Raw genomic sequence first — 27,358 nt, 5'->3', positions numbered from 1 at the left:
TAAATAAAGTCCGGGGTCAAATGGTTGGTTGACACGTCTAATGTGTTGGTCAAGTGTACATCTGCTTGTCACATCTTTAGGTCTGGTATTTTTCCGGCCTTAGCCGGATTTCCAGCTTTTGGATCTGGATATAATGCAGCGGAGGCGACAGTTTGCCATGTAATCCCTATGGAAGGATGCGTTGCTGTGCCACAAAAGGTCAAGTGACGCGAGACGCGATGGACGCGAATGAAGTGATTGCCGCGTTTGTGGTGCCATTTCACGACGCACCACCCTCCTCCCCAAGTTGAAAAATCTGAACTTTTTCATCTTGTCGTGCCGCCATGACCAATCAGGGACTGGATATGTAGTGACGTGGAGATGTCTGTCTGGAGTTTATACTTGACGTGGACGTGTCCTGTCTCTGGCAGTCAGCCTGTGAGCAGGACTGGTGCCAACTGTATTGGCTCGACCTTTCCATTGGACACAGCCAACAATGCCGAGAGGGGGATTCTGATGACTGGGCATCCCAGAATCTCCATATCATCACCCAGGCCTATGCCCTGGAGAGACCACTCCAGTGCCGCTGCAAGCAGCAGCAACAACACGGGCAGACAGCAGTTACAAGTTTTAAGCCAAGAGTGGATTGGCTTAAGATCACAGACGCTACGGGTTGTCTTCTGACGATGGGAGGGATCACCGTGTCCTTTTGGCTAGTTACTGCCCACCTCAAGGTGGGCACCCCACCGGCCAATAAGCTGTTGGTCTGCAACAGTGCGCCTACTTCAGTGGGTGCTTGGAGAGTAGGCCAAAAGCTGAAAGATGGACTGTAATTTCTGTACCAAGCAACAAAAGAAAGAAGTCAGATTTACCAGCCTTGAGGCTGGCAACCTGGAATATCAGAACTATGTGTCCCGGCCTCTCTGACAACCTCCAGCAAATCAACAATGCCACGAAAACAGCAGTCATTGACCACGAGCTAAAGAAACTCAATGTTGACATAGCTGCGCTACAGGAGACAAGGCTTCCCTCCAATGGCAGCCTTAAGGAGAAGAACCATACGTTCTTCTGCCAAGGACAGGAGCCACATGAGCACTGGCTCTATGGTGTCTGCTTCGCAGTGCGAAACTTGCTTCTGTCCTCTGTCGAACCACCAATTGCGGGATCAGCCTGCAGCGAACATCCTTAGCGCCTACATGCTCTATAGTTGAGGCAAACGATGCATTCTATGAAGAGCTCAAGGCCAGGATTCAACAGATTCACGAAAAGGAGCATCTGTTCTTGCTTGGCGACTTTAATTCCAGAGTGGGTGCAGACTACAGCTCCTGGCCGCGATAAATCGGACACTTTTGCATTGGCAAGCTCAGTGAGAATAGTCAGCAACTACTCGACCTTTGCTCCTACCATGACCTCTGCCTCACTAACACCTTCTTCCCCACCAAGCCACGTGTCGTGAAGGCACACCAGGTCCCGTCATTGGCACCAATTGGACCTCATCATCACCAGGTGATCCCTGCTGAACCAAATGCCCATCACGCACAGCTACAACAGTGCTGACTGTGACACCGACCACTCTCTGGTCCTCAGCAGAGTGCGTCTTCTCCCCAGACATATCCACTACTTCAGGCAGAAGGGTCATCCTCTCATCAACACAGCTAGGATGTCAGTGCCAGAACTGCAAGAGCGCTTTGGCAAAGACATCGATTGTGTCCTTGAGGACTGCCACACCGACAGCGCCACATCACGGTGGAACTATACCCGTGATGCTGTGTACCAGGCCACCTCAGTCATTTTTGGAAGGAGAGAGAGGAGTAGTGTGGACTGGTTTGAGGCAGGAATTGTCAAGATGAAGCCCATCATTGCAGCCAAGCGAGCTGCTCTCCTCGCATACAAGAGAGAGCCCTCAGAGAAGACTCTTGCTGCTCTACGCACAGCCTGGAGAAATGCCCAGTGGACAGTCCAGCGATGTGCCAACCGGCACTGGCTAGTGCTGTGTCAGGACTTCCAGACATTGGCTGACTATGGCAACGTCCGTGTCATGTACGATGGCATGAAGAAAGCTTTCGGACCAAGCGTCATCAAGACTGGTTCCCTCAAGTCTGCCTGTGGTCAAGTCCTTACTGACTGCAACCAACAGATGGAGAGGTGGGCGGAGCACTACCAGGAGTTGTACTCCAGGAAGAACATTGTCACTCACACAGCCATCGAGGAAACCAACTCACTGCCCATCATGGAGTAGCTGGACACCCCACCCACCATAGTAGAGCTCCGCAAGGCCATCGACTCGCTAGCCTGTGGCAAGACTCCAAACAGTGACAGCATTCTACCTGAGGTTATCAAAGCCGGTAAGGACAGCTCCCTCCTGGACCACCTATACAAGCTACTGTTACACTGCTGGGAGGAAGGGACAGTAGCCCAGGACATACGTGATGTCAAGATCATCACGCTGTATAAGACAAAGGGGACCGCAGCGACTGTAACAATTATTGCAGCATCTTGCTTCTCAGTGTCGTTGGCAAAGCCTTCGTCCATGTCGTCCTCAACAGAGTGCAGCTCCTCGCTGAGTGGGTATACCCGGAGTCCCAGTGCGACTTCAGAGGCACCAGGTCGACCATCAACATGGTGTTCTGTCTGAGGCAGTTGCAGGAGAAGTGTTGGGAGCAGAGACGACCCCTGTTCATGGTCTTTATTGACCTGACCAAGGCATTCGACCTGATCAGTCGAGATGGATTCTTCGCTCTTCTGCACCAGATTAGATGTCCCCCAAGCTCCTGAGGATGATGACATCCTTCCATGACTTTGCGGATGCCTGCAGTGAGTTTGGGCTTTCCACAAGCCTAAAGAAGACCCATGTCATGGCCCAAGATGTCAGCAGCGATCCCTGCATCTTCATCGCTCACCGTGCCCTGGAGGTGGTGGAGCGATTCACCTACCTGGGCTCCATCATCTCCAGCAACCTCACCCTTGATGCCGAGCTGAATGTGAGGATTGGCAAGGCATCAACAGTAATGGCCCGCCTGACTAAGAGAGTTTAGGACAACACCATGCTCACAACCAACACAATGACAAGATGAGGGTGTATCAGGCATGCGTGCTAAGCACTCTCCTTTACAGGAGTGAAGCATGGACACTCTGTCACCAAAAACACAGCCTAAATGCCTTCCACATGCACAGCCTCAAAAGACTGCTTGGCATCAACTGGCAGGACCGCGTCACCAACTCTGATGTCCTGGCCAAGGCAGGGATAGCCAGCATGTTTGCCATGCTGACGCAGAGACGCCTGTGCTGGCTCAGACATGTCAGGCGAATGGAGGATGGCCACACCCCAAAGGATGTACTGTACGGTGAGCTGGTTACAGGCTCCAGAGCAAGAGGACGACCTGTGCTTCGCTTCAAAGAAGTTTGCAAACACAACCTGAGAGCTGGTGGCTTCAACCCTGCGGACCTGGAGTCGGCAGCCGCAGACCGCGCCGGCTGGCGGTCCACCACATATTCACGGACTTGGAAATGTGCATGTATCCATACCCTGAATTGTCTGAATAAAGCTGGCAATAAAACTGATTATTTCCATGTGTTCTACCAAAGGGACCCATTACTTATGCTCCCATCATCTTGGCTTTTATATTTTTACTTAATTCATATCAAGTTGCAAAGATTTGCTTTGAGTTTGAATTTGAGGAGGATAATTATAGAAATTTTTATGTTGAGAAGTCTGAATTACATTTTGTATTTGCAATGGCATAAACACATTAAAATGTGTGAAATACCAAGAAGCCGAATACTTTTTCAAGGCACTTGTGTCATTTTGTGTGAAATGTTGCGCCTGTCACCCGGCGTGCAGTGTAAAGAGAAACGCTGCTGTGGTTCTATGCTGCCTGACGTGGGTCAGCCTGTATTTAGAGTGACCAAATAATGACCCGGATTCTGACTGAATGAATCTTTATTTTTACAGGCTCCACACTTCTGACCATGTCTGTTTCACATTGCTGCAGGTTTCTGCATGTTTGTGCTGAGTTTGGTGAAGAAGCATTACCGCCTTCAGTTCTACATGGTAAGCAGCATCCCGCTGGATTAGTGATGAAGCCTGCTGGAATACGGGCCCTTAAATTAAACTCTAAAGTGGGTCCGAGATTTGCTGTAATCTATAGGAAACGGGGGCGTTCGGCACACAGCCGTCTCACTGTCATCAGGTGGATGCGAGAGTGAACCAGTCCTTTGCAAACAATACTTTACCCTCTAACAATCAGTTGTTGAAGATGTCTTTGTTTAATGACATCATGGAAAACTCCACGATGCTTGACCACGTGGATTTTTATTGATTTATTTTTCACATCCACCCTCTGCAGTGAGGGCAGGAAGAACATTTTAATGTTCATGTCTTATTGCACACACGGTTCAAAACGTGTAGCTCAGGTTCATTTTATGCCTTTACTTGGATCCACATTTCAATACTTAATTTATTTTTAAAGATTTGTCACCATTCAGACAACGGATCATCCTCTCATCAAAATAATAAAGAGCATGGACATTATCTCACTAATATCTACAAAACTACTTAAAATGTTCCAATCATCAGACTGCTCCATGTTGACAGAAACACTTTTTACAAACCGAGCTGTTGTCATGTCACATGTAGGTCTAGTAACCGGTCGCCAGTGTAGATACTGCTCAGCGTAATCTCGATGCTCATTAGGGGTGAAGTCACATCACATATTGTGATAATCCTATTGTGGAGCTTGTATTGAATTGTATCTTTTTTTTTTTAAGTTAGTATCATGATGCCATTAAAGGTCCACTACTACATGGAAAACATAATGGGCCTCATGTATCAATGTTGCGCACTTGTGGCGTAAATTTACGGCGTAAACTTGAAATACACCAAAGTCGCCGTGACATGTATCAAGCAGTATGCACCTGCCCATTTCTGGCGTACGCCTGACGTGATCTTGATAAATGCGGCGGGTGGAAACGATCATAATTATAATAAACACGCCCATAAATATTCAGACTCTGCTTCAGACACACCCTCATTTTACGACATGGAAGCCGGAAAGACGGCAATGAAAAAGGACTCCACCAATCACGACGCGTGCCAATAGAGCGTCAAAAGCGGCCGTCGTATCAATTGTTTTGTAGTATATAATCAATAAAGTGTTACAGTGGTCCCTCATTAATCGCTGGAGTTACGTTCTAAAAAATAGCCCGTAATACGCGAAACCGCGACGTAGTCAGCGTTATTTTTTACAATTATTATAGACGTTTCAAAGATGTAAAACCCCTCACTACACAGTTTATACACTTTCTCAATCAGGCATGAACATTTTCTCACTTTTCTCTCGTGTGTAAACACTCTCAAAGTTCAAACCTTAGTAGGAAAATAATACCAAACTGTTTTCAGGCCCAAACATTTGTTTGAGAAATAAAAATAGAACGTTTTCCTATAAATAATTACGATGGCATTTAGAACTAACGAATTAATTTTAACGATCAACGAACGAGGTCGGACACATAAGAAATTATTAATAGTGACTGACCAGTATGTCACAGATCGCGCCTCTGCGTCCTGGCGCTGCACCTTTTCCCACTCACATCTCGCTGCAGCAGGTGTGTGTGTCCGTGTGACAAACACAGTTATGAGTAGTTGTTGGCGCTCTTTTCTCTTCGGGGCAACAAGATTCTTATAAACAGATACGCAGAACACAGAATACTGTAAAAAAAAAAAAAAAGGCATGCAAAATTGGACTAAATATTCCGCGAGACTCCGAGGCCACGACAGGTGAACGGCGTTATAGCGAGGGACCACTGTATTCTCTTTTCACATGTCAGTAATTCTTGACATGTGGATATTTTCTCGCTCAATTAATAAGACACGCCTAATCTGTCAGATTTCTTTATTTTTTAAATGTATTTCTGTATTTATTTTATTGTGACAACCGAATGGAGACGACAAAACCTGGTTGCAACACGGGCGAATTAAGGGAATGCCGAAACTACAGTTGTTATTATCAATTTCATTGTCTAAAACGATCACACCACATAAAGTTAAGCTCAGCGCTGCTCTGGCTCCAGGCTCGACGTCTGGAGAAAAAGGCGAGCAGCGCTTTCTTTGCAGTAACGCTGTGGCCACCGATCGTGCTCCATAACAATCCCGCAAAGGTGGGATTTGTATTGATTATTATGTAGTATAATCAGGAAAGTGTTATTTATGTAACATATACATTGATTTGTATAATGGCACTGTTTATCATGTTGATCATCTTCATTTTTATGTGGATTCCAGTGCTGGTTCATTTTGGTGTATAATTTACGCCACCTCTCGACCTGGTGTATATTTTCAGCGCAGCGTACGCCAACGACCACATTGATAAATGCCAAGTAGCACAGCCGTTTTGGCGTACACCCCATATACACTCAAATATCGCCGTATGCAACGTTGATACATGAGGCCCAATGAACTCTTGTAGAAGAACCATAAATTATTTTTAAAACATACATCAAGGATTACAATTTACACTTCAGGATACTTTGTTTCTTTAAACATTCACCACAGATTACTTTGTAATTAGTGTGAATAGAGATGTTGTTATTTATTGCGATACATATCAAATCGAGTTACATTATGATGGTATCTGTAAATGGTGGAGCTAGTAGTGTGTCATCCACCCCTACTGCTCACCGTAATCTCACCATAATCTCATTGCTCACTGTAACTCACTATAATCTGGTTGCTCACTGTAATCTCAGTGCTCACTGTAACTCACTGTAATATCAGTGATCACTGTAACACTGTAATCTTATTTCTTATTCTAATCTGTAATCTCTTTGCTCACTGCAGTCTGACTTTTTACCATAATCTCTGGGTCGAGTATTAATTTTGTCATGGCTGAGCTGTAGAAAATCACTTAATAATTGTGCCACTTTTTGAGATTCAGATTTTATGTACTTAATGCTGCATTCACATGTCGGCAGATGTGGTAAGCAGCCACATCTGGCTGTGAACGCTACAACCACGCACTGCAACGGCCCGTGCTGTTAAAAGTAAAACAATTCCAACTTTTGCTGTTTACTGTAGCGACAAAGACAACTGGATGTTGCTTTATATTTAATGAGGAGGAAAAAGACAGCAAGATATGGATTATTTAAGTGCAGAGAGTCACCTGGTTTTAATCAGTTACACGTGTATAAATTTTGTGATTTACAGAGAGGAATCAATCTACAATCTCACAAAAAGTTTTAAGGTACCATTAGAGTCAGGGCTTCCTGTTTTTAATTATGAAACTGTGCAGAACTCTAAAACTCTGTATCTTTCAATTAAGTAAATTGTTGTCTGGGTTGTTAGCACTGGAAAATGGCGGTTCCTGATGTTGTCACCTGCATTCTGCAGACAATACGAATTCTGCTATGATGACCGCTGTGATGGTATTTCTGTCACGGACATGTGAATACAGCATAACTGTTTATTTACTGTAACTGTTTACTGTAATGGTTTATAAACAGTTACAGTCAAGAAATGTCCTTATATCCCATCTGTCTATAAGTACTCTAAAAGATTTTTGCTCTACAGCTGTGATCAGTTAATGTTGTTGTTTTTCAGTTTGGTTGGACCCATGTGACTCTGCTGATTGTGGTGACTCAGTCTCATCTAATCATTCACAACCTGTTTGAAGGGATGATCTGGTAAGAACATTGTCCCTAAAATGTCCCCTAAAAACCATAACTTTATTAGAAAATGAGCTAATTCTTTCTGATAATTCCTTCTTTGGGCATAAAATGGTTTCATTTTGGTTTTTGGAATTGTTGTTCCATTGTTTGGTATGTGCGCAATAAGTACAGTAAAACTTGCATATAAAGGATTTAGGTGGACCAGCGAATTTTGTCCATCATAATCGAAATCTGCTATATGTACAAAATGGACAGAATCCATTATATGTATGTAACAGATTAGTTACAGTCAGGAGGTGCTGAATGCTCTACGGGGAATCCCCAGCAGCAGTTAGGCTTATGCATTTCTTTGATTAAATGCCTGACCTTGAATATGGACCTGCCTCATTTAATGGCCGGATCAAAACTTTTTTTTTTTATTCATTTTTTAATTATTTATTAAATTTTATGTTGCCTTGTTTTATGTAAGGCACCTTGAGACGGCTGTTGCTGTGATTTGGCGCATTATAAGCTAATTAAATTATAAATTATAATTATAAAACTTCATCTAAAAAAAATAAACGCCTGCCTTAAATAAGTCCTGGGCATTACGTGCATTAAAAAGATTATATTTGGTTGAGTCACTCTTTTTTTTTTTTCTTAAGTTCGCTGTGGAGTGGTACTTTAAAATCCTAAAGCCTGATTTATGCTTCTCCAGCTCCGTAACTCTATGGCCACGCAATGACGTTGACGTGCGCATGACCCTTTTAAAGTTCTCTGTCGCGTCTTTATCTTTATCTGGATTATTGTGTCCCTCAACGAGCTCCACTTTTTTATACAATCACCAACCTCCAAACCAACGATATGGTATGTGTGATTTCCCTCCACGATTTGCGGGTCATTTGAGTGTCTTTTTCTGACTCCTTGTTGTGAAGTTGGTCATATTTGCAGACTTTTCTGCCAAACGTATTTGATCCATGATTAAAATGTAATCGCAGGCGCACTGCAAAAACTATAAAAATATGGCACGAGAGGAAGGAGTGAAAAGGTAAATGTGACCAATCACAGCCCTTGCAGTCTTCATCATTTAGCAAGTGCACGTAAGGCTCCAGAGAGGGTTTTCAGCCATGCAGAGGGCTCTGATCTAAAGCGGTTTGGTTCGCCACAGCCAGAGATATGTGTGAAACTTAACACGATACTACAGGAGCAGCATTTTGTTACTAATCACTGGCCTTGAATAAAGGCCTGCCTTGTTTACGCGCCGGATCTGAGCACTGTTTGAAAAAATACACTTCAGGGCTTTTAATCAAGGAAATACGGTACCCTATTTCTTCTAATTGGCGATTGTCAGTGCTGAACTTCATTTTGTACCTCTGTTGTGACTGGGCACGTCCAGACTGCTCTGTCTGATCTGTCTGTCTGGAGGGGTTTTTAATGGAAATACATTGCAATGGGACGGGACGTTTTGTCTGATGCAAGTGAAAATTTGTTATATGAAATATGATATATACAGTGATTGTTACATGAAAAATCATACAAAAGCATTGGGACTTTTGCTTTTGTCCGGTGAGTGTGAATATCCAGTTTATACAATGACGGTTTAGGTGAGTTTTACTGTACTGTGGAAGTCCCTCCCATAGAACACCTTGGGCTGCAAAGCAGGCAGTTCTTTGACATGCATACTCCACGTAAGCTTCATGGACATGGCTGAATTCATGCCTCTCAGTGTACTTTAGGGGTCTTGGGAATTCTGTGGAATAGTAGACTTAATTTGCCCCTGTGGTTGGAACCGCCAATGACACAACAGTGCTCATTTTTGTCTATCTTTCTGGTCGGTAACACAATTCACACTATACTGTCGCAATCTTGGAATAACATTTTGCTCCCCCAAGCCAACAGTGTAAGTGGGACTTCATGCTTAGCCATGCAAGATTTACCCACCACTGTGCATGCACATTCAGTTTGTAACATTGGCCAGTTAGCCCATGCTAACTCTTAAAACAGTGAAGGTTGCACTACTATGTGCATTTCAGTTTCCTGGATTTTAATGGATGAATTAAAGTGAACTTTTCTGCACAGGTTTATTGTTCCCATTTCCTGCGTGATCTGTAATGACATCATGGCGTACATGTTTGGTTTCTTCTTTGGCCGCACCCCTCTCATCAAGGTTGGTTGTATCATTGTGTTTCTGAATTTGAGAATCTTAAATGCAAGAAACATTTGCTGATACTATTTGCTTTTGGTTTGAGTTTTGCTGTTTGATGTAACATTGCACTGAATTCTGACCTCATGTACATGCCAGTTTGGATACAATAATGGTGGTGTATGTTGGAAATTAAACGCTTAATCTCATTTGAATTAATTATGAACATAAATACTCTTCAAATTATATGACATCACCAATCACAGTTCAGGACTGAAGGAGGACCTATAAATAACTAGAGCTCTTGGTGAATTTCTACTGTACCTGCATTAATGATAAATGTCCACCAGTTGGAGATATTGCTCCATTTCAAGGACACAGCAATGACAAACCTGTTGCTTATAGTAGTAGATGTGAAATTATAGGCACTTTTTGTAACTGCTCAGAAATACATTCCAACTTGTCAGAATTATAAGATGGCTTAAATATCATTTTGTTAAGTTAAAATAAAGATATCACTAGTCAAACAGTTCCGGTAGATATATGAAGTTAGGATTATGACTAATCAATAATATAGTGGACATTTATTTAATGTTACTTTTTAATTTCTCTTCATATGGTCAAAATGAAAATGCAGCCTCTTTATACGAGTCCATGGTCTATTCAGACATGTCACAAAATGATGATGTCAGATGTCCTAAATGAATGAATGTTCTGACTCATAAATAAATAGCAATTATCTGTTTTTTGTTTTTTTTGCAATTAAATGAAGTGATAACACCACTTGTTGTGAAGTGACAAAATCTAACTACGAATGCTGATGCTATTACATTTTTTGTGGTACTGTTGACTTGGTGCTTTGCTGTACCATTGACTTTGTATTCATACCTTACATGTCTTCTGCAGCTGTCACCGAAAAAGACTTGGGAGGGCTTCATTGGTGGATTCTTTGCCACCATTATGTTTGGCATCCTGGTAAGATGTGGCAGGCATTTAGCAAAAAGTTTAATTTATTGTTATTCATTTTTGTTTTGGTGTAGCTACCTTTCCCTTATACCGGTAGTTTGAGATCCAGAGGATCTCTAATTTCCCAGAGCTTGAAGAACAGTTGTGGACTTGTTGGAATGCTTCCATCTCCCCTCAGCTTTCCTACGTAATGTCGGGCTATCGCTACTTTGTGTGTCCGGTGGAATTCAACAATGACTCCAACAGCTTCCAGGTGGACTGTGAGCCTTCAGAGCTCTTCCAGCTCCAGGACTATGCGCTGCCTGGTGTCCTGGAGTCCATCACCGGATGGGTAAGACACACCCTCTGTCGTCCCCCCGCCCCCCAGTAAATTAATTCTTTTGATTATGGGTTTAGGAAGCTTCAGTCAACCTGGAGTTGAGTGCACAAGAATGGCAAGCTGCTTTCAGAGTCAAATCCTGAATAAATAAATAATTTGAATATAAAAGGATGATTGACTTGGTTACATAAAATCAACGAATGATAACAGCACAAGTTATATACATGACACTGATTTGTCCTGATGGTAAATTCTTGTTAAAAGTACATCGTAGCCGCTATAATGCAGAATGTATCCTGCCTTATATAATGCTGATTTTGTCACTTTGATCTAATTATAAAAGCTTACACACTTTATTCCCTTTGTGGTGCAACTCGAACCAGTAGCCTTATGTGGAGGCGAGTGTATTAACCACACACACACTGTCACACTGTTTGGATATTGAAATAACATTATTTTTTAAAATGTACAGTGTGTAGGATTTAGGATTGTTTATTAGCAGAAATGAACTGTAGCATTCATAACCATCTGATAATTGGTGTATACAGTTGTATGTAAAGGTTTGGGCACCCCTGATGATTTCCATAATTTTCCTTTATAAATCATTGGTTGTTTGGATCAGCAATTTCAGTTAAATTTATCATATAGCAGACAAACACAGTGATAGCTGAAAAGTGAAATGAAGTTTATGATTTACAGAAAGTGTGCAATAATTCTTTAAACAAAATTAGTCAGGTGCATAAATTTGGGCACTCCAACAGTAAAAATACATCAATATTTAGTAGATCCTCCTTTTGTAGAAATAACAGCCTCTAAACACTTCCTATAGCTTCCAGTGAGCGTCTGGATTCTGGTTGAAGGTATTCTGGACCATTCTTCTTTACAAAACATCTCAGGTTTGTTGGTTTCCCAGCATGAACCGCCCACTTAAAATCACACCACAGATTTTCAATAATATTCAGGTCTGGGGACTAAGACGGCCATTCCAGAACATTGTACTTGTTCCTCTGCATGAATGCCTTAGTAGATTTTGAGCAGTGTTTAGGCTTGTTGTCTTGTTGAAAGATCCAGCCCTGGCACAACTTCAACTTTGTCACTGATTCATGAACATTGTTCTCAAGAATCTGCTGATATTGATTGGAATCCATGTGACCCTCAACTTTAACAAGATTCCCAGTACCTGCACTGGCCACACAGCCACACAGCATGATGGAACCACCTCCAAATTTTACTGTAGGTAGCAAGTGTTTTTCTTGGAATGCTGTGTTCTTTTTCAGCCATGCATACCGCCCCTTGTTATGTCCACATAACTCAATTTTAGTTTCATCAGTCCACAGCACCTTATTCCAAAATGAAGCTGGCTTGTCCAAATGTGCTTTAACATACCTGAAGTGACTCTGCTTGTGGTGTGTACACAGAAAAGGCTTCCTCTGCATTACAGCACCTGAAGGACTCTCAGACCATGAGAAACAAAACTCTCCGGTCTGATGAGACAAAGATTGAACTCTTTGGTGTGAATGCCAGGCGTCATGTTTGGAGGAAATGGGGCACCATCCCTAAAGTGAAGCATGCTGGTGGCAGCATCGTACTGTTTATCAGCAGCAGGAACTGGGAGACTAGTCAGGATTCAGGGAAAGATGAATGCAGCAATGTACAGAGACATCCTGAATGAAAACCTGCTCCAGAGCGCTCTTGACCTCAGACTGAGACGATGGTTCATCTTTCAGCAGGACAATGACCGTAAGCACACAGTCAAGATATCAAAGGAGTGTCTTCAGGACAACTCTGTGAATGTCCTTGAGTGACCCAGCTAGAGCCCAGACCTGAATCTGATTGAACATCTCTGGAGAGATCTGAAAATGGCTGTGCACCGACGCTCCACATCCAACCTGATAGAGCTTGAGAGGTGCTACAAAGAGGAATGGGCCAAACTGCCCAAAGATTGGTGGCCCAAGCTTGTGACATCATATTCAAGAAGAGTTAAGGCTAAAATTGCTGCCAAAGGCGCATCAACAAAGTACTGAGCAAAGCGTGTGAATACTTATGTACACGTGATTTATTAGTTTGTTTGTTTGAATGTTTTGTTAATAAGTTTGCAAAAAAAAAAAAAAAAACTTTTTTCATGTTGTCATTATGGGGTGTTGTGAGTACAGTTTTGAGGGAAAAATGATTTTACTCCATTTCGGAATAAGGCTATAACATAACGTGGAAAAAGTGAAGTGCTGTGAATACTTTCCAGGTGCACCGTACTACCTTGGGCATCATCATGCCAAATTTGGTGCTTGTACCACCAAATGACTGATTTTAGTATACACTTGATGTTATCTGCTCCAAATTTATCACAAGAGAAGGCAAGGGAGCATGAATCCCTGTGAAGAGGAAACACTTGCGCCCAGTGACACCATAATGCAGTCTGCAACCTCATCACTAAATGGCACTAAATCCAGCACAGTTTAGGTTTAAAGAGTTGAAAAGTATAAGAATTCCACTCAAGATTTTAAATATTATTTTAAATAAGTGGGGTTTGGTTGTTATGACAGGACAGCTGATGATGATTTGGCTCCACCTCCTGTCATGTTTATTTGGAGTTTGAATGTTGCTGCTTTTCTCTGCTGAGTGAAACTTTTCTCACTTTCAATTTTCAGTTTATTTTCATTTATATAGCTCCAAATCACAACAGAATTGTCTCAAGGTGTTTCACACAAGTAAGGTCTAACTTTACTAACCCTCAGAGCAGCAGTAGTAAGGAAGAACTCCCTCTGAGGAAGAAACCTCAAGCAGACCAGACTCAAAGGGGTGACTCTCTGCTTGGGCCATGCTACCGACACAAATTACAGAACAATTCACAAAACTAATATACAAGACTAATATACAAGAAATGTTGTTGGTGCACAGGACAGGAGGGTCTTCAGCACAACTACCACACCCATCTCTGGATGGAGCTGCACCTTAAACAGAGGAAAAAAAACAGGATCAGGCTGAAGAAAGACAAGAAATACAGTGTAATTTGCCAGCATTAAGCAACAAGAAAAACAGGAAATACTAATAGCCATACGAAAGGGAATATAAGTGCGTCTTAAGTCTGGACTTGAAAGTCTCTACAGAATCTGACTGTTTTATTGACGCAGGGAGATCATTCCACAGAATAGGGGCACGATAAGAGAAAGCTCTGTGACCCGCAGACTTCTTATTCTCCCTAGCGACACAAAGTAGTCTTGCACCCTGAGAACGCGAAGCCCGGGCCGGTATGTAAGGTTTAATTAGGTCAGCTAAGTAGGGAGGTGCCAGTCCATGAATAATTTTATAGGTTAGTAGCAGAACCTTAAAATCTGATCTCACTGGGACAGGAAGCCAGTGAAGATATGCCAAAATGGGTGTAATGTGGTTGAACTTTCTTCTTCGTGTCAAAAGTCTGGCTGCAGCATTTTGAACCAATTGGAGACCCATAATACTGGACTGCGGTAAACCAGAAAATAGAACATTGCAGTAGTCCAATCTAGAAGAGACAAATGCATGAATCAGGGTCTCAGCATCAGCCATAAACAGGATGGGACGAATCTTTGCTATATTTCACAGGTGGAGGAAAGCAGTCCTAGTAATATTTCTAATGTGGAGGTCAAAGGACAACGAAGGATCAAAAATTACCCCAAGGTTTCTCACTTTGTCAGTGTGATGTATGACACACAAGCTTACGCTAAGTGTTAACTGGTCAAATTGATGCCAATATCTCACTGGACCAAAAACCATCATTTCAGTCTTATCAGAGTTTAAAAGTAGGATGTTTCTAGACATCCAACTTCTAACTGATGCAAGGCAGTCTTTTAAGGATGTTATGTGAACAAGATTACCAGCAGTTATCGGTATGTATTTCTCATCTGCTGTTCTTGTCTCCACAGAGCAACGTGCGTCTCTACCCATTCCAGATCCACAGCATCGCACTGTCCTCCTTCGCCTCCATTGTGGGGCCATTCGGTGGTTTTTTCGCCAGCGGCTTCAAGAGGGCTTTCAAGATCAAGGTAGGGATGAAAGACAGCAATCATGACAGGACCCCGTCCTACACACAGCGAGATGGGCTTAGTTGAGAGGGGTTCAGTCAGTCCAGAGCTGGCTGGTTTGACAGACAGATCTGAACAGCAGAACCAGATCTGAACCAATCCACCAATGAATGATTGCTCACTATGCTGATCGTACTAAAGGTGTGAGAACCACAAGAAACTCAGAACATCTGGAAAACTTCCTCAAATTTCTCAATCTTTAATGTTCTGTCAGTGTCACTGTAGATTTATAGTGAGTGAGTAAAAACAAACATCAAAATATATAATATGTAAATATAACAACTGCAAAATTAGGATATTAACATTAGCGGATAATCTTGGTAAATTGCTAGCGCTCGTTTGGAGCTGGATTAGCTAGCAGTGTGTGGCGTCATTATGGCCTGTTTTTGTGGATGTTAGGGTGGACAGCTGAGATGTGCATTAGAGGTACTTACGCTGCAACTATTGATTATTTTCACCATCAGCTATTTGCTTGATTAGTCATTATGTTAATAAAATCAAATCAAATCAATTTTATTTATATAGCGCCAAATCACAACAAACAGTTGCCCCAAGGCGCTTTATATTGTAAGGCAAGGCCATACAATAATTACGGAAAAACCCCAACGGTCAAAACGACCCCCTGTGAGCAAGCACTTGGCGACAGTGGGAAGGAAAAACTCCCTTTTAACAGGAAGAAACCTCCAGCAGAACCAGGCTCAGGGAGGGGCAGTCCTCTGCTGGGACTGGTTGGGGCTGAGGCAGAGAACCAGGAAAAAGACATGCTGTAGAGGGGAGCAGAGATCAGTCACTAATGATTAAATGCAGAGTGGTGCATACAGAGCAAAAAGAGAAAGAAACACTCAGTGCATCATGGGAACCCCCCAGCAGTCTAAGTCTATAGCAGCATAACTAAGGGATGGTTCAGGGTCACCTGATCCAGCCCTAACTATAAGCTTTAGCAAAAAGGAAAGTTTTAAGCCTAATCTTAAAAGTAGAGAGGGTGTCTGTCTCCCTGATCTGAATTGGGAGCTGGTTCCAGAGGAGAGGATCCTGAAAGCTGAAGGCTCTGCCTCCCATTCTACTCTTACAAACCCTAGGAACTACAAGTAAGCCTGCAGTCTGAGAGCGAAGCGCTCTATTGGGGTGATATGGTACTATGAGGTCCATAAGATAAGATGGGACCTGATTATTCAAAACCTTATAAGTAAGAAGAAGAATTTTAAATTCTATTCTAGAATTAACAGGAAGCCAATGAAGAGCGGCCAATATGGGTGAGATATGCTCTCTCCTTCTAGTCCCCGTCAGTACTCTAGTTGCAGCATTTTGAATTAACTGAAGGCTTTTCAGGGAACCTTTAGGACAACCTGATAATAATGAATTACAGTAGTCCAGCCTAGAGGAAATAAATGCATGAATTAGTTTTTCAGCATCACTCTGAGACAAGACCTTTCTAATTTTAGAGATATTGCGCAAATGCAAAAAAGCAGTCCTACATATTTGTTTAATATGCACATTGAATGACATATCCTGATCAAAAATGACTCCAAGATTTCTCACAGTATTACTAGAGGTCAGGGTAATGCCATCCAGAGTAAGGATCTGGTTAGACACCATGTTTCTAAGATTTGTGGGGCCAAGTACAATAACTTCAGTTTTATCTGAGTTTAAAAGCAGGAAATTAGAGGTCATCCATGTCTTTATGTCTGTAAGACAATCCTGCAGTTTAGCTAATTGGTGTGTGTCCTCTGGCTTCATGGATAGATAAAGCTGGGTATCATCTGCGTAACAATGAAAATTTAAGCAATGCTGTCTAATAATACTGCCTAAGGGAAACATGTATAAAATGAATAAAATTGGTCCTAGCACAGAACCTTGTGGAACTCCATAATTAACCTTAGTCTGTGAAGAAGATTCCCCATTTACATGAACAAATTGTAATCTATTAGATAAATATGATTCAAACCACCGCAGTGCAGTGCCTTTAATACCTATGGCATGCTCTAATCTCTGTAATAATTTTTATGATCAACAGTATCAAAAGCAGCATTGAGGTCTAACAGAACAAGCACAGAGATGAGTCCACTGTCTGAGGCCATAAGAAGATCATTTGTAACCTTCACTAATGCTGTTTTCTGTACTATGATGAATTCTAAAACCTGACTGAAACTCTTCAAATAGACCATTCCTCTGCAGATGATCAGTTAGCTGTTTTACAACTAGCCTTTCAAGAATTTTTGAGAGAAAAGGAAGGTTGGAGATTGGCCTATAATTAGCTAAAATGGTGATAAATGTTGCTTGCTGTTATCCAGAGTCCAAGATGACGCCTTCAAATGTCTTGTTTTCTCCACAGTCCCAAAGATATCCAGTTTACTGTCAGATAGGAGTAAAGCAGCTCATAAAATAAACCAGAAAATACTCACATTTAAGAAGCTGAAATCAAAGAATTTGGACATTTAAAAAAGTTACTCTAAATGATTGTCCATCAATTTAATAGTCTGTGAGAGCTGCAATGATTAATTGATGATTAATCGTTGCTTCTCTAGCTGTTACACTGGTGTCATAGTCATCACCCGTGTGATAGAGCGCCACCATATGTTTGTGAAATACTGCCAGCATAGTGAGAAATGAGGCCAACAAAAATCCCTGCCAGGCCAGATTTATTTACTTATTTTTAATGATTAAATTAAATGAAAAATGATGCTGATGAAATACAGAAAAATAATGGCAAATATAAATTACTTTGTAACTCCATAATCATTTTATTACGTCTGCAGCTCTGCTCAGCACTGCAGCGCAGATGTTGTGACAGTCAAAGTTCCATTCTTTTTGTTGTTCTGCTGAGCTCCACACACGCATCAAAATGCTCATTAAATACTTTTTTTACAGATGTAACTAGCTGTAAAGTTATTTTCACATGAAAACATAATAGTTACGCAAATATTGTTTAACTGTGATTGTGTTGTGTGAACCAGCAGATTTTTGCACCGCAGGATTGTTTAAGCCTTAATGATTGTAGAGAAGCTTGAATCTTCGACTGGACTGGGTTGCTAGACGTGAGGACGTTTCGCTTCAAATCGCAGAAGCTTCCTCAGCTAAAATTCTTGCTGTGGTAGTCTGATTTCTGTCTTGACCCTTGTAGAGAAGAGCAAACAGAAGCCACAAAGGCTGGAGTTTTAAACCTAACCAGGCCCCTCCTACTGAGAGGCAGACTGCTGTTGGCTATTGACTAAACAATTGCTGCAGTTCATCTCCACCTTAAAGACACTAACCACATGTTTGAGGACAAGGAAGTTAAAATCTTAGCCAGAGAGAAGAAATGGTTCGAAAGAGGGGCGAAGGAAGCATTGTATGTGAAACAGTTGAAACCCAGCCTTAACCGGGGAGGGGGTCTGAGACACACTTTGTCCCCTGTTTACAATGGGGTACTAAGGTCAAAGCAGCTTCAGTCTTTTGTTCATGGTAATGAGTCATTCACGTCATCAGGAGACCCGTCAGGAGAGGCGTCAGTCCCATCGTTAGGAGGGACAACTACCCTGTCATTAGGAGGGTGCTACCTAGACCACAATAGGTGCTAATTAAAGCAATTGTTTAGTCACTAGCCAATAGCAGTCTGCCTTTCTTTCTTTTCTTTTCAGAAAAGCAGAAATAAAGCATCTCAATTACCAGAATGAAAAGGAGCAGAGAGAAGAACAAGTCTTATATTTTCTGCCCCTTTTTACAATACAATCTTTCAATATCCAGCGTCATTATTCAACATTATTTAACAGATTGTATTTCTTTAACTTGTCACATACCACTGACTTATTTCATAATTATGACCATTATTTAATAGATTACATCTCTGACAGGTTACATTTTTAAACTTAAAACATTTTAAACATTATTAACAAATTACCTTTTGACTTCCTTACAGCCCACTGACTTATTTCATAGTTTCATACTTAATACATCTAGTTTAATACGTTTTTTAAATAATTTAAGCAACCTTAATTCTTTAATTTCTTTGTTGAGATTGTTCCATAATTTTACACCCTTTACTGCAATACTCCGTTCCTTTACTTTGGTTCTAAATCTTTTCTAAAGACTTCTATTCCTTTCAATTTATAACTACTTACTCTTTTCTCAAACATATTTTGAATGTTTGTTGGTAAAGCATTTTTATTAGCTTGGTACATTGTTTGTAATATTTTCAAATCGACCAAATCACGAAATTTAAGTACCCTATACTTAATGAACAATGGATTAGATGGATCTCTAAAACCACTGTTGCTAATCACCCTTAAAGCCCTTTGTATATAAGTTGTATATAAGTATATAAGTTTCCTTCCCACTGTCGCCAAGTGCTTGCTCACAGGGGGTCGTTTTGACCGTTGGGGTTTTTTCCGTAATTATTGTATGGCCTTGCCTTACAATATAAAGCGCCTTGGGGCAACTGTTTGTTGTGATTTGGCGCTATATAAATAAAATTGAATGATTGATTGATATAAGTTGTATATGTTGATCCCCAGATTTCTACACAATAAGTTAAATATGGGAAAATCAATGAATTGTACAATGTTAATAAACCATAACTATTTAATGAATATTTTACTTTATGCAAACAGCAATGGCTTTCGCTATTTTTCCTTTTATGTAATTTATGTGTGACTTCCATGTATGATCTTCATCAATCATTTGTTTCTTTTACCCTTTGTATATCCATTCCATCTATTTATAATGACACGTTATTTTTTTTTTTGCTCTGTCATTAAACAATATGAAATTTGTCTTATTAATATTTAGTGACAGTCTGTTTATATCAAACCAATGTTTAACCTTTTCCAATTCTGTATTTATCACTTGTGCTACTTCCTGTATATCTGATCCAGAGTAAAACAGCGTTGTATCATCAGCAAATAAAATGCTACCAAGCACATTAGATACATTCACAAAATCATTGATATACAAAATAAACAGTTTGGGTCCAAGTACCGATCCTTGTGGTACTCCATAAGTAATATTACACAATTCTGATTTGGTATTATTTATCTGAACAAACTGTTTTCTGTTTAAGTAGCTTTTTACCCACTGATGTGCAATACCTCTTATTCCATATTGTTGTAACTTGTGAAGCAGTCTTGAGTGGTCAGTAACATCAAAAGCCTTTTTCAAGTCAATAAAAATACTTACAAAATAATCCTTATTTTCTATTGTTGTTGATATTTTCTCTATTAATTCCATAATTTCCATAGCTGTCAAATGTTTTTTTCTGAATCCATACTGAGCATTATTTAAAATATGATGTTTCTCAATGAATTTATCCAACCTTGTCACAAAAACTTTTTCCATAATTTTAGAAAACTGTGGAAACAATGATACTGGCCTGTAATTAGAGAAATTATGTTTGTCTCCATTTTTATATAATGGGACTACCTTGGCAATTTTCATTTCATCTGGAAAAATCCCTGTTGACAGAGACAGATTGCAAATATAAGGGAATGGTTCAATAAGAGTTTCTATTATACTTTTTACAGTCATCATGTCTAAATCTTCATGGTCAGTTGATCTTTTGCTTACACAGTTTTTTTTACAATATTTCTTATTTCATCTTTTTCCACATTGTCCAGGAAAATACTATTGACCATATTTACAAGTGTATGTAATGTATCTTCTACTATTGGTTTATTTCCCACCAGACTTGATCCTACATTTGAAAAATAATCATTAAACCCATTTGCCACTTCTTTTATGTCATATATCTCTTTATTTTCTTTGACAAAGTAATTTGGAAAAGTTGCTTTCGCTCCATCACTTTCAATCACACTTTTTATAATTCCCCATGTTGCCCTCATATTATCTTTACTCTTATTTAATTGTTCACTATAATAATCTTTTTTTTGTTTCCTAATTATTGTCAGTAGTTTATTTTTATATTTTTTGTATCTGTGTTCTGTTTCCTTTGTTTGCATTTTTAAAAAGCACCTGTATAAATAGTTTTTCTTTGCACAAACATTTTTATTCCCTTTGTCAGCCATGGTTTATTTACTCTTTTCTTACTAATTTCTATTAATTTACAGTTTTTATTATATGATTTCATCAATATTTTCATAAATGAGTTATATGCTACATTAACATCACTGACATAAACTTCTTCCCAATTTTGATTTTTAAGATCATATTTTAATGCCTCTAAGGCTTTTACTGACTTATCTCTTTTAAAGTTTATAACAGTTTTTTTCTTGTACCTATTTTTATACTTAAATATTGAAAAAACTGGTAAATGATCGCTAACATCTGTCATCAAGATCCCATTCCTGATAATTTCATCTGTTCTATTTGTAAATATATTGTCGATTACCATTGCACTTTGCGATGTAATTCTGGTTGGTTTTGTTATCAAGTGGAATAACCCCAAACTATACATTGAATTCACAAAATCACTTATTCTTTGGCAGCTGGAGCTTTCTATGTTAATGTTAAAGTCTCCACATATAAAAAGCGTTTTGTTTTTAATTTGATGGGGGCGGAGGACCCGACCTGTCCTGCCGGGACGCATGTGATGGGTTACGTGATGGACTCGTGGAGGAGATGGCAGGTCATGTGCCTTTACATGCTTTCTGTGGAGGACGTCGAAGATGTGTATATATTCGGCTTGGTGGTGACCGGCTTTCTGCTGTGTGGAGCGGGCATGGCGCTGGTTTACCGGAAAATCAAGAAAGTGGAAGCAGCTTTGATTGGGCCTTCCATGCTGCCCTACATGATTGATTCGATTGGGAAGGCAGTGGCTGCACAGTCGGTGGGTGTTAACCGCATGCTGGAAAACATCTCGGGTAGGATTGCAGCTCTGGAAACCCGCTTTGACCGTCTGTGAAGACCACATTCTACATTCAGATGCATTGAGAGCCACTCTGTTCTCAGAACTGTGGAATCTTTCAGGCGTCTGGTAATCTGGTTATTCATTTGGCCTCCCCAACACAGCTGCACTTCAAGGTCGCTGTGATAAAAAACCTCCTCAAGAAGATCAACACTTAAGCCTCGCTCCCTGGTCATCCCCCCTCCTCTCAGCTTCTCCACCTCTGACGTTGACTGTGGAGAGTGGACTGCTCAGGGCTGAGCCCCTCCCCCTCCAGGATTGTCAGACAAGGCCGTTGACGGCGCCAAATAGGCTGCCTCCGGAGTGTTCTGATAAACTGGACCTTCAAATCTCGGTTGTCATCCTGCATCCTTGTTTTGTCTGTGTGATTATTGTTTTTCTGTGCTGATGGGGATTTTTTTCCTCATTGCTGCTGTGTAACGCAGCGGCTATGAGGTTTTTTTTTTTCTCCTTTTCCCTCGTGTTTTGCTTTTCAATATATGTTTATGTACCGGGCCGGCCTATGTGTGTTGTGTGTTATGTGTGTGTCGTTTGTTATGGGTCGATCTTGGTTTGCTCAGCCCTGCTGTTGACCAAGGCAGGGATGTACATCTGGAGCTGGTCCCCGGGCGCCTAATGGCGACTTCTGCTCCTACTGGCAATTAGGATGGGTTAAATGCAGTAGACACATTTCATTGTGCAGGGAACATGTTCTTCTGTGCATATGACAATAAAATTCCTTTGAATCCTTTGAATCCTTGAATAATTCTATTATTTTATCTGTAAATTTCACAACACAAGTGTCTGGTGCTCTGTATACACAACTGATTAGAATATTCTTAGATGTTTCATGTACAAGTTCCACTGTTACAATTTCTATGACGTCATCCACAGTTGTTATTTCTTCTACAATTGTACATATGAGATCTGCCTTTATGTACAGAGCAACACCACTGCCCCTTTTATCGCTTCTGTTCACAAAATACAGCTCATATCCCTCCATTTGAACATCAGCCATGAGATCATCATTAAGCCAAGATTCAGTGATTGCAACAATACTAAATCTATTTTTAAACTGATTTAAATAATCTTTTATTTGTGACATTTTACAATACAAGCTTCGACTGTTTATATATATGAGTGACAGGGTATCTTCTGCAATTTTTTCACTATTTAGCTGTTCTACCGTATAATACTCACAACCAGTCGTTTTTAAGTCAAACATACTTTCATCAATATTAGTGTCTATGTCATATTTTATCATCTGTTTCCATGTTTGATCAGATTTTTTTTGTTGGTCCAATTACCAACAGACGTCATATTTGATTGTCTATTCAGGTCTGTATTTTATAAGGTCATCCATGTTTTTGATTTGTATACCGTTTGTTCCTTCTTTTACTCTAATCCACACCCTACAATTCCAGACCCATGTAGCAACAATGTGCTTCTGTTTTTTTAATAGTCTTGCTTCCCTAGCAATATCTGCATTTTTTTTTTTGTTAGATGCTCATTTATGTAGACACTTGTTCCTTTCAAATTCTTTGCCTGTCTTAATAATTCATTTTTATATTTTCTGCTTGTAAATCGTATAACAATGTTAGACAGTTTATTTTTCTATCTTTAGTTGGAACAGTATAACAGTCTGATATCGTGTCTTGATGGATGTCAACACCTTTTTGATATAAAAGTTTGTAACTTGCTGTTCCAATGATTGTCGTTCTTCAGGTGGTGCATTCTCCCCACTGGTTCCACCAGAATCCACCACCCTTGCATATGTCCGATGCCTTGTTTCTAGTCCAGATATTATAACATCATCTTTTCTAGTGAATTGTTCAAGTTCATCTACACGTTGTTCAAGTTTCTTAATGATCTTGTCCTTCTCTTTAACCAGTTTTTGGAGTTCTTTAATCTCCACCGTCAGCTTGTCTAAATTAGACATGTCTTTTAATATCTGGTTTATTGAGATCTTTATCTCCTCTACAGTGGTGGGCACACTTCCGATAATCTGATAACAGATAATTATCGAAGATAATGTTTTCATTATCGGATTATCTTTTTAGATAAATTTAAAAACCATCATCGGACTAATTATCTTCCGATGAATTACCGTCCGATAACGTACTAAACTAAGTTGAACAGTGAAAAACATTTTTAAAACTGTTAAAGCTGTTGAGACCTACCTGTTAAAAGTTTCCTCATAGGCATGTTGTTCTATCCTCTGCAGTCAGAAACCACTCTATCGTCTGTAAGCAAAGGAGAACTGGTGACCAAAAAAAAAGTCATTTCTTTTAACACCATACTAATATAATCGCAATGTCACCAAGTCATCCAGAGGCATACATGTTTAACTTATGGTTCAAATTTTAACCACTCCTTTTAGACAAGTTATTTAAAATTATTGTCATGTCTGAAGTTTATAAAGTGAAAATATCAGATATATGTTTTCGTTTTAAAGTAATGTGCTAATTTTTAAGGTTTTGTGAGCACATGCTGTGCCAGGCAGCAATGCATTATGGGTAGCATAAGGTAATCTCAGATGTTCACGACAGGACAAATGCATTTCAGACACTCTGTTCAGGGTCCACAGATAACAGCATTAAACTCTAGTGCCTAAAACTCTCGTGAATATATTCTCTGGGTTTATAGACGTTAGTGTATTTGCGTTTGTTAAATTCCACGCATCTTAAATGTAGCAGACACGGATTATCTGGAATTTTGTTTGACATTTTTTTCAAGGCCGCTACTGCCATCTACTGGCCAGGAGTGTTCATGGCAGTATTAAACGTCTGGGTACATGGCTGCTCTCAAAGTGTTGGTATTGTCCATTGTCCAGGCGCTTTTTGTGTGCATATATTTGTTAACTTTGTATTCTAAAACTATGGTTAGAAGTAATTCCGACTCCTTATCGGTCCACACGAACGAGGTTGGCGCCATGTTTTTAGTTTTTGTGGAAGTGACGACAAGAGAATAAGGCTCCTGATTGGATAGAATTTTAATCAGTACCGCCACCCAAAGGTTTGGCAGACTAATTACAACACATTTATACGGTTCGATGTGGATGGATTTTTTTTTTTAAACGACGTAGTGTGGATGAAGTTTTTTCCCCAAACTGAAAGTTTCTGTGTAGGCTCTCAGTTGTCCAGGTGGTTTCCATAGTGGAGAAGCTTGAATCTTCGACTGGACTGGGTTGCTTGACGCGAGGACGTTTCGCTTCAAATCACAGAAGCTTCCTCAGCTAAAATTCTTGCTCTGGAAGTCTGACTTCTGTCTGACTCTTGTAGAGAAGAATAAAACAGAAGCCAACAAAAGCTGGAGTTTTAAACCTAACCAGACCCCTCCTACTGAGAGGCAGACTGCTATAGGCTAGTGACTAAACAATAGCTCTAATTAGCAACTATTGTGCTGTAGTTAGCACACCCAATGGCAGGACAGCTGTCCCTCTAATGATGGGATGGATGCCTTTCTGATGGCTCCCTTGATGACGTGAATGACTCATTACCAGGTCATTTCAGTCTTTTGTTGCCACTGTCCCAGCTTTTTTGAAATGTGTCGCAGGCATCCATTTCAAAATGAGCAAATATTTGCACAAAAACAATAAAGTTTATCAGTTTGCACATTAAATATCTTGTCTTTGTGGTGTATTCAATTGAATATAGGTTGAAGAGGATTTGCAAATCATTGTATTCTGTTTTTATTTACATTTCACACAACGTGCCAACTTCAATGGAATTGGGGTTGTACGTGCACAGACAGTGCGATCACTACACACCATCCTTTTTCTCTCTTCCAGGATTTTGCCAACACCATTCCGGGTCACGGAGGCATCATGGATAGATTTGACTGCCAGTATCTTATGGCCACATTTGTCAACGTCTACATTGCAAGTTTCATCAGGTAAACAACCACTCACACCTAAATCATCTTATTATTGATATTTATTTTGTATCTTTTAAGGCGGGGCATATAGCATCCGGGTTGTCCGTCTGTTCGTGTGTCCGTCCGTCCGTCCGTCCTGTCTGTCCAGCCGCAATTCATTCGCCACAACATAGCTCGGCACCTATTGCTCGCAAAAACTTCATATTTGGTGGGTACATGCCTTGGAGGAGTACTTCGCATGGGTTTGAAGGCTGGTGACCTTGACCTACTTTTCAAGGTCACCAGTAGTCACAACTGTCAAATCCTTCACCGCAACATTGCTCGGCACCTATTGCTCACAGAAACTTCATATTTGGTGGGTACATGCTTTGGAGGAGTACTTCACATGGGTTCGAAGGCCAGTGACCTTGACCTACTTTTAAAAAATTACCAATAGTTGCATTTGTTCGAAGGCTACTGACTTTTTATGGTCACTGTTGGTCACATCCTCTAAATAAATATAATGTCAGTCACCAATTTTTCTACTGTGTATCCCAGTTTACATCAAACACATGAGGGTTCAACCAAATACCTACCCCACACGTACATATTACTGCACTTTACATGGAAAATAGTACTGCGTGTGGGGAATTTCGTGATGAATGTCTCTAGTTTTTCTTTCGTTCCTCTGATCAGACAGAACAACTTTTTCCAGAAGGTGATAATTAACTCATGAATCATTAAAAAAAAAAAACCCTACACCTTACACCAACATTGTCAACAAGTTTCCTTATACATTTCTGAAACGTTCTAACCAGCTGAGCTCCCTGGTGGAGGTAACGGCGTGTAGAACCAGCTGTTGTTAATTTGAATCAACACATCTCTGCATCTGATTGTCTCTCCGTCTTCTCTCAGGGGTCCGAACCCCAGCAAGGTGATCCAGCAGCTCCTCGCCCTTCGTGCTGATCAGCAGCTTTTCATCTTCAACTCGTTGAAGACTCACCTGACAGAGAAGGGTCTACTGCCGCTGCTTGAGGAGGCCGCCGCCTAGCCACACACCCCCTTGCCATCAGGGGGCGACAGGCAGGTAGCACCTGAGTGGCAGCTCCCGGAGACTCACTGCATTTTGTGAGAGCCAGAACATCCCCAAAAGGGTGGGGGGGGAATGACAACTGTAGGTCATTTCATTTCATGGTGTGGGTGTGAGGCTTGTGCACATTTACTTTCAAACGTGCACAGGCGTTGTTTTCATGTTCAGTGAATTATTATTATAAACATTTTTTCCCTTCAAGCTGGTTTGTATCCAGTCACACTGTTAATTATCAGCACACCTGAGTTTGAAGCACAGAATTAGAAATGCATTAAGAAATAAATCCGAGTTAATCATCTTTTTTGGCTGCTCCCATTAGGGGTCACCACAGCAGATCAATCGTTCCCATCTGAGTTAACTAATAATATGAGTTAATCAGTTTTTTTTTTAGGAATATTTGATGAATTTGCCAGAATTCTTGAACAACAAGAAAACAAAATGTTTTCATATAGTGACATTGAATGGTGACGGTTATTGGGACACTCTGCTGAATTTA

General features: G+C 40.6%; 1 protein-coding gene across 1 annotated transcript in view; it reads left to right on the top strand.

Annotated features, from left to right (window-relative positions):
• cds2 (CDP-diacylglycerol synthase (phosphatidate cytidylyltransferase) 2) overlaps positions 1–27,138 on the top strand; it is a 46,097-nt gene extending 18,959 nt beyond the window's left edge. Inside the window, exons 6-13 of the mRNA XM_034171232.1 lie at positions 3,972–4,030; positions 7,574–7,656; positions 9,700–9,787; positions 10,670–10,738; positions 10,908–11,060; positions 14,945–15,064; positions 25,708–25,811; positions 26,688–27,138. Coding sequence (XP_034027123.1) covers positions 3,972–4,030; positions 7,574–7,656; positions 9,700–9,787; positions 10,670–10,738; positions 10,908–11,060; positions 14,945–15,064; positions 25,708–25,811; positions 26,688–26,823 — 812 coding nt within the window. The 3' untranslated portion in view covers positions 26,824–27,138. The remainder of the gene's footprint in view (positions 1–3,971; positions 4,031–7,573; positions 7,657–9,699; positions 9,788–10,669; positions 10,739–10,907; positions 11,061–14,944; positions 15,065–25,707; positions 25,812–26,687) is intronic.
• Positions 27,139–27,358: the final 220 nt, after the last annotated feature.

This window comes from Thalassophryne amazonica, chromosome 5 (genome assembly GCF_902500255.1).
Source record: "Thalassophryne amazonica chromosome 5, fThaAma1.1, whole genome shotgun sequence".
NCBI lineage: Eukaryota > Metazoa > Chordata > Actinopteri > Batrachoidiformes > Batrachoididae > Thalassophryne > Thalassophryne amazonica.
The sequence above is the reverse complement of the archived record's forward strand: the minus strand, read 5'-3'. Positions and strand labels throughout refer to the sequence as shown.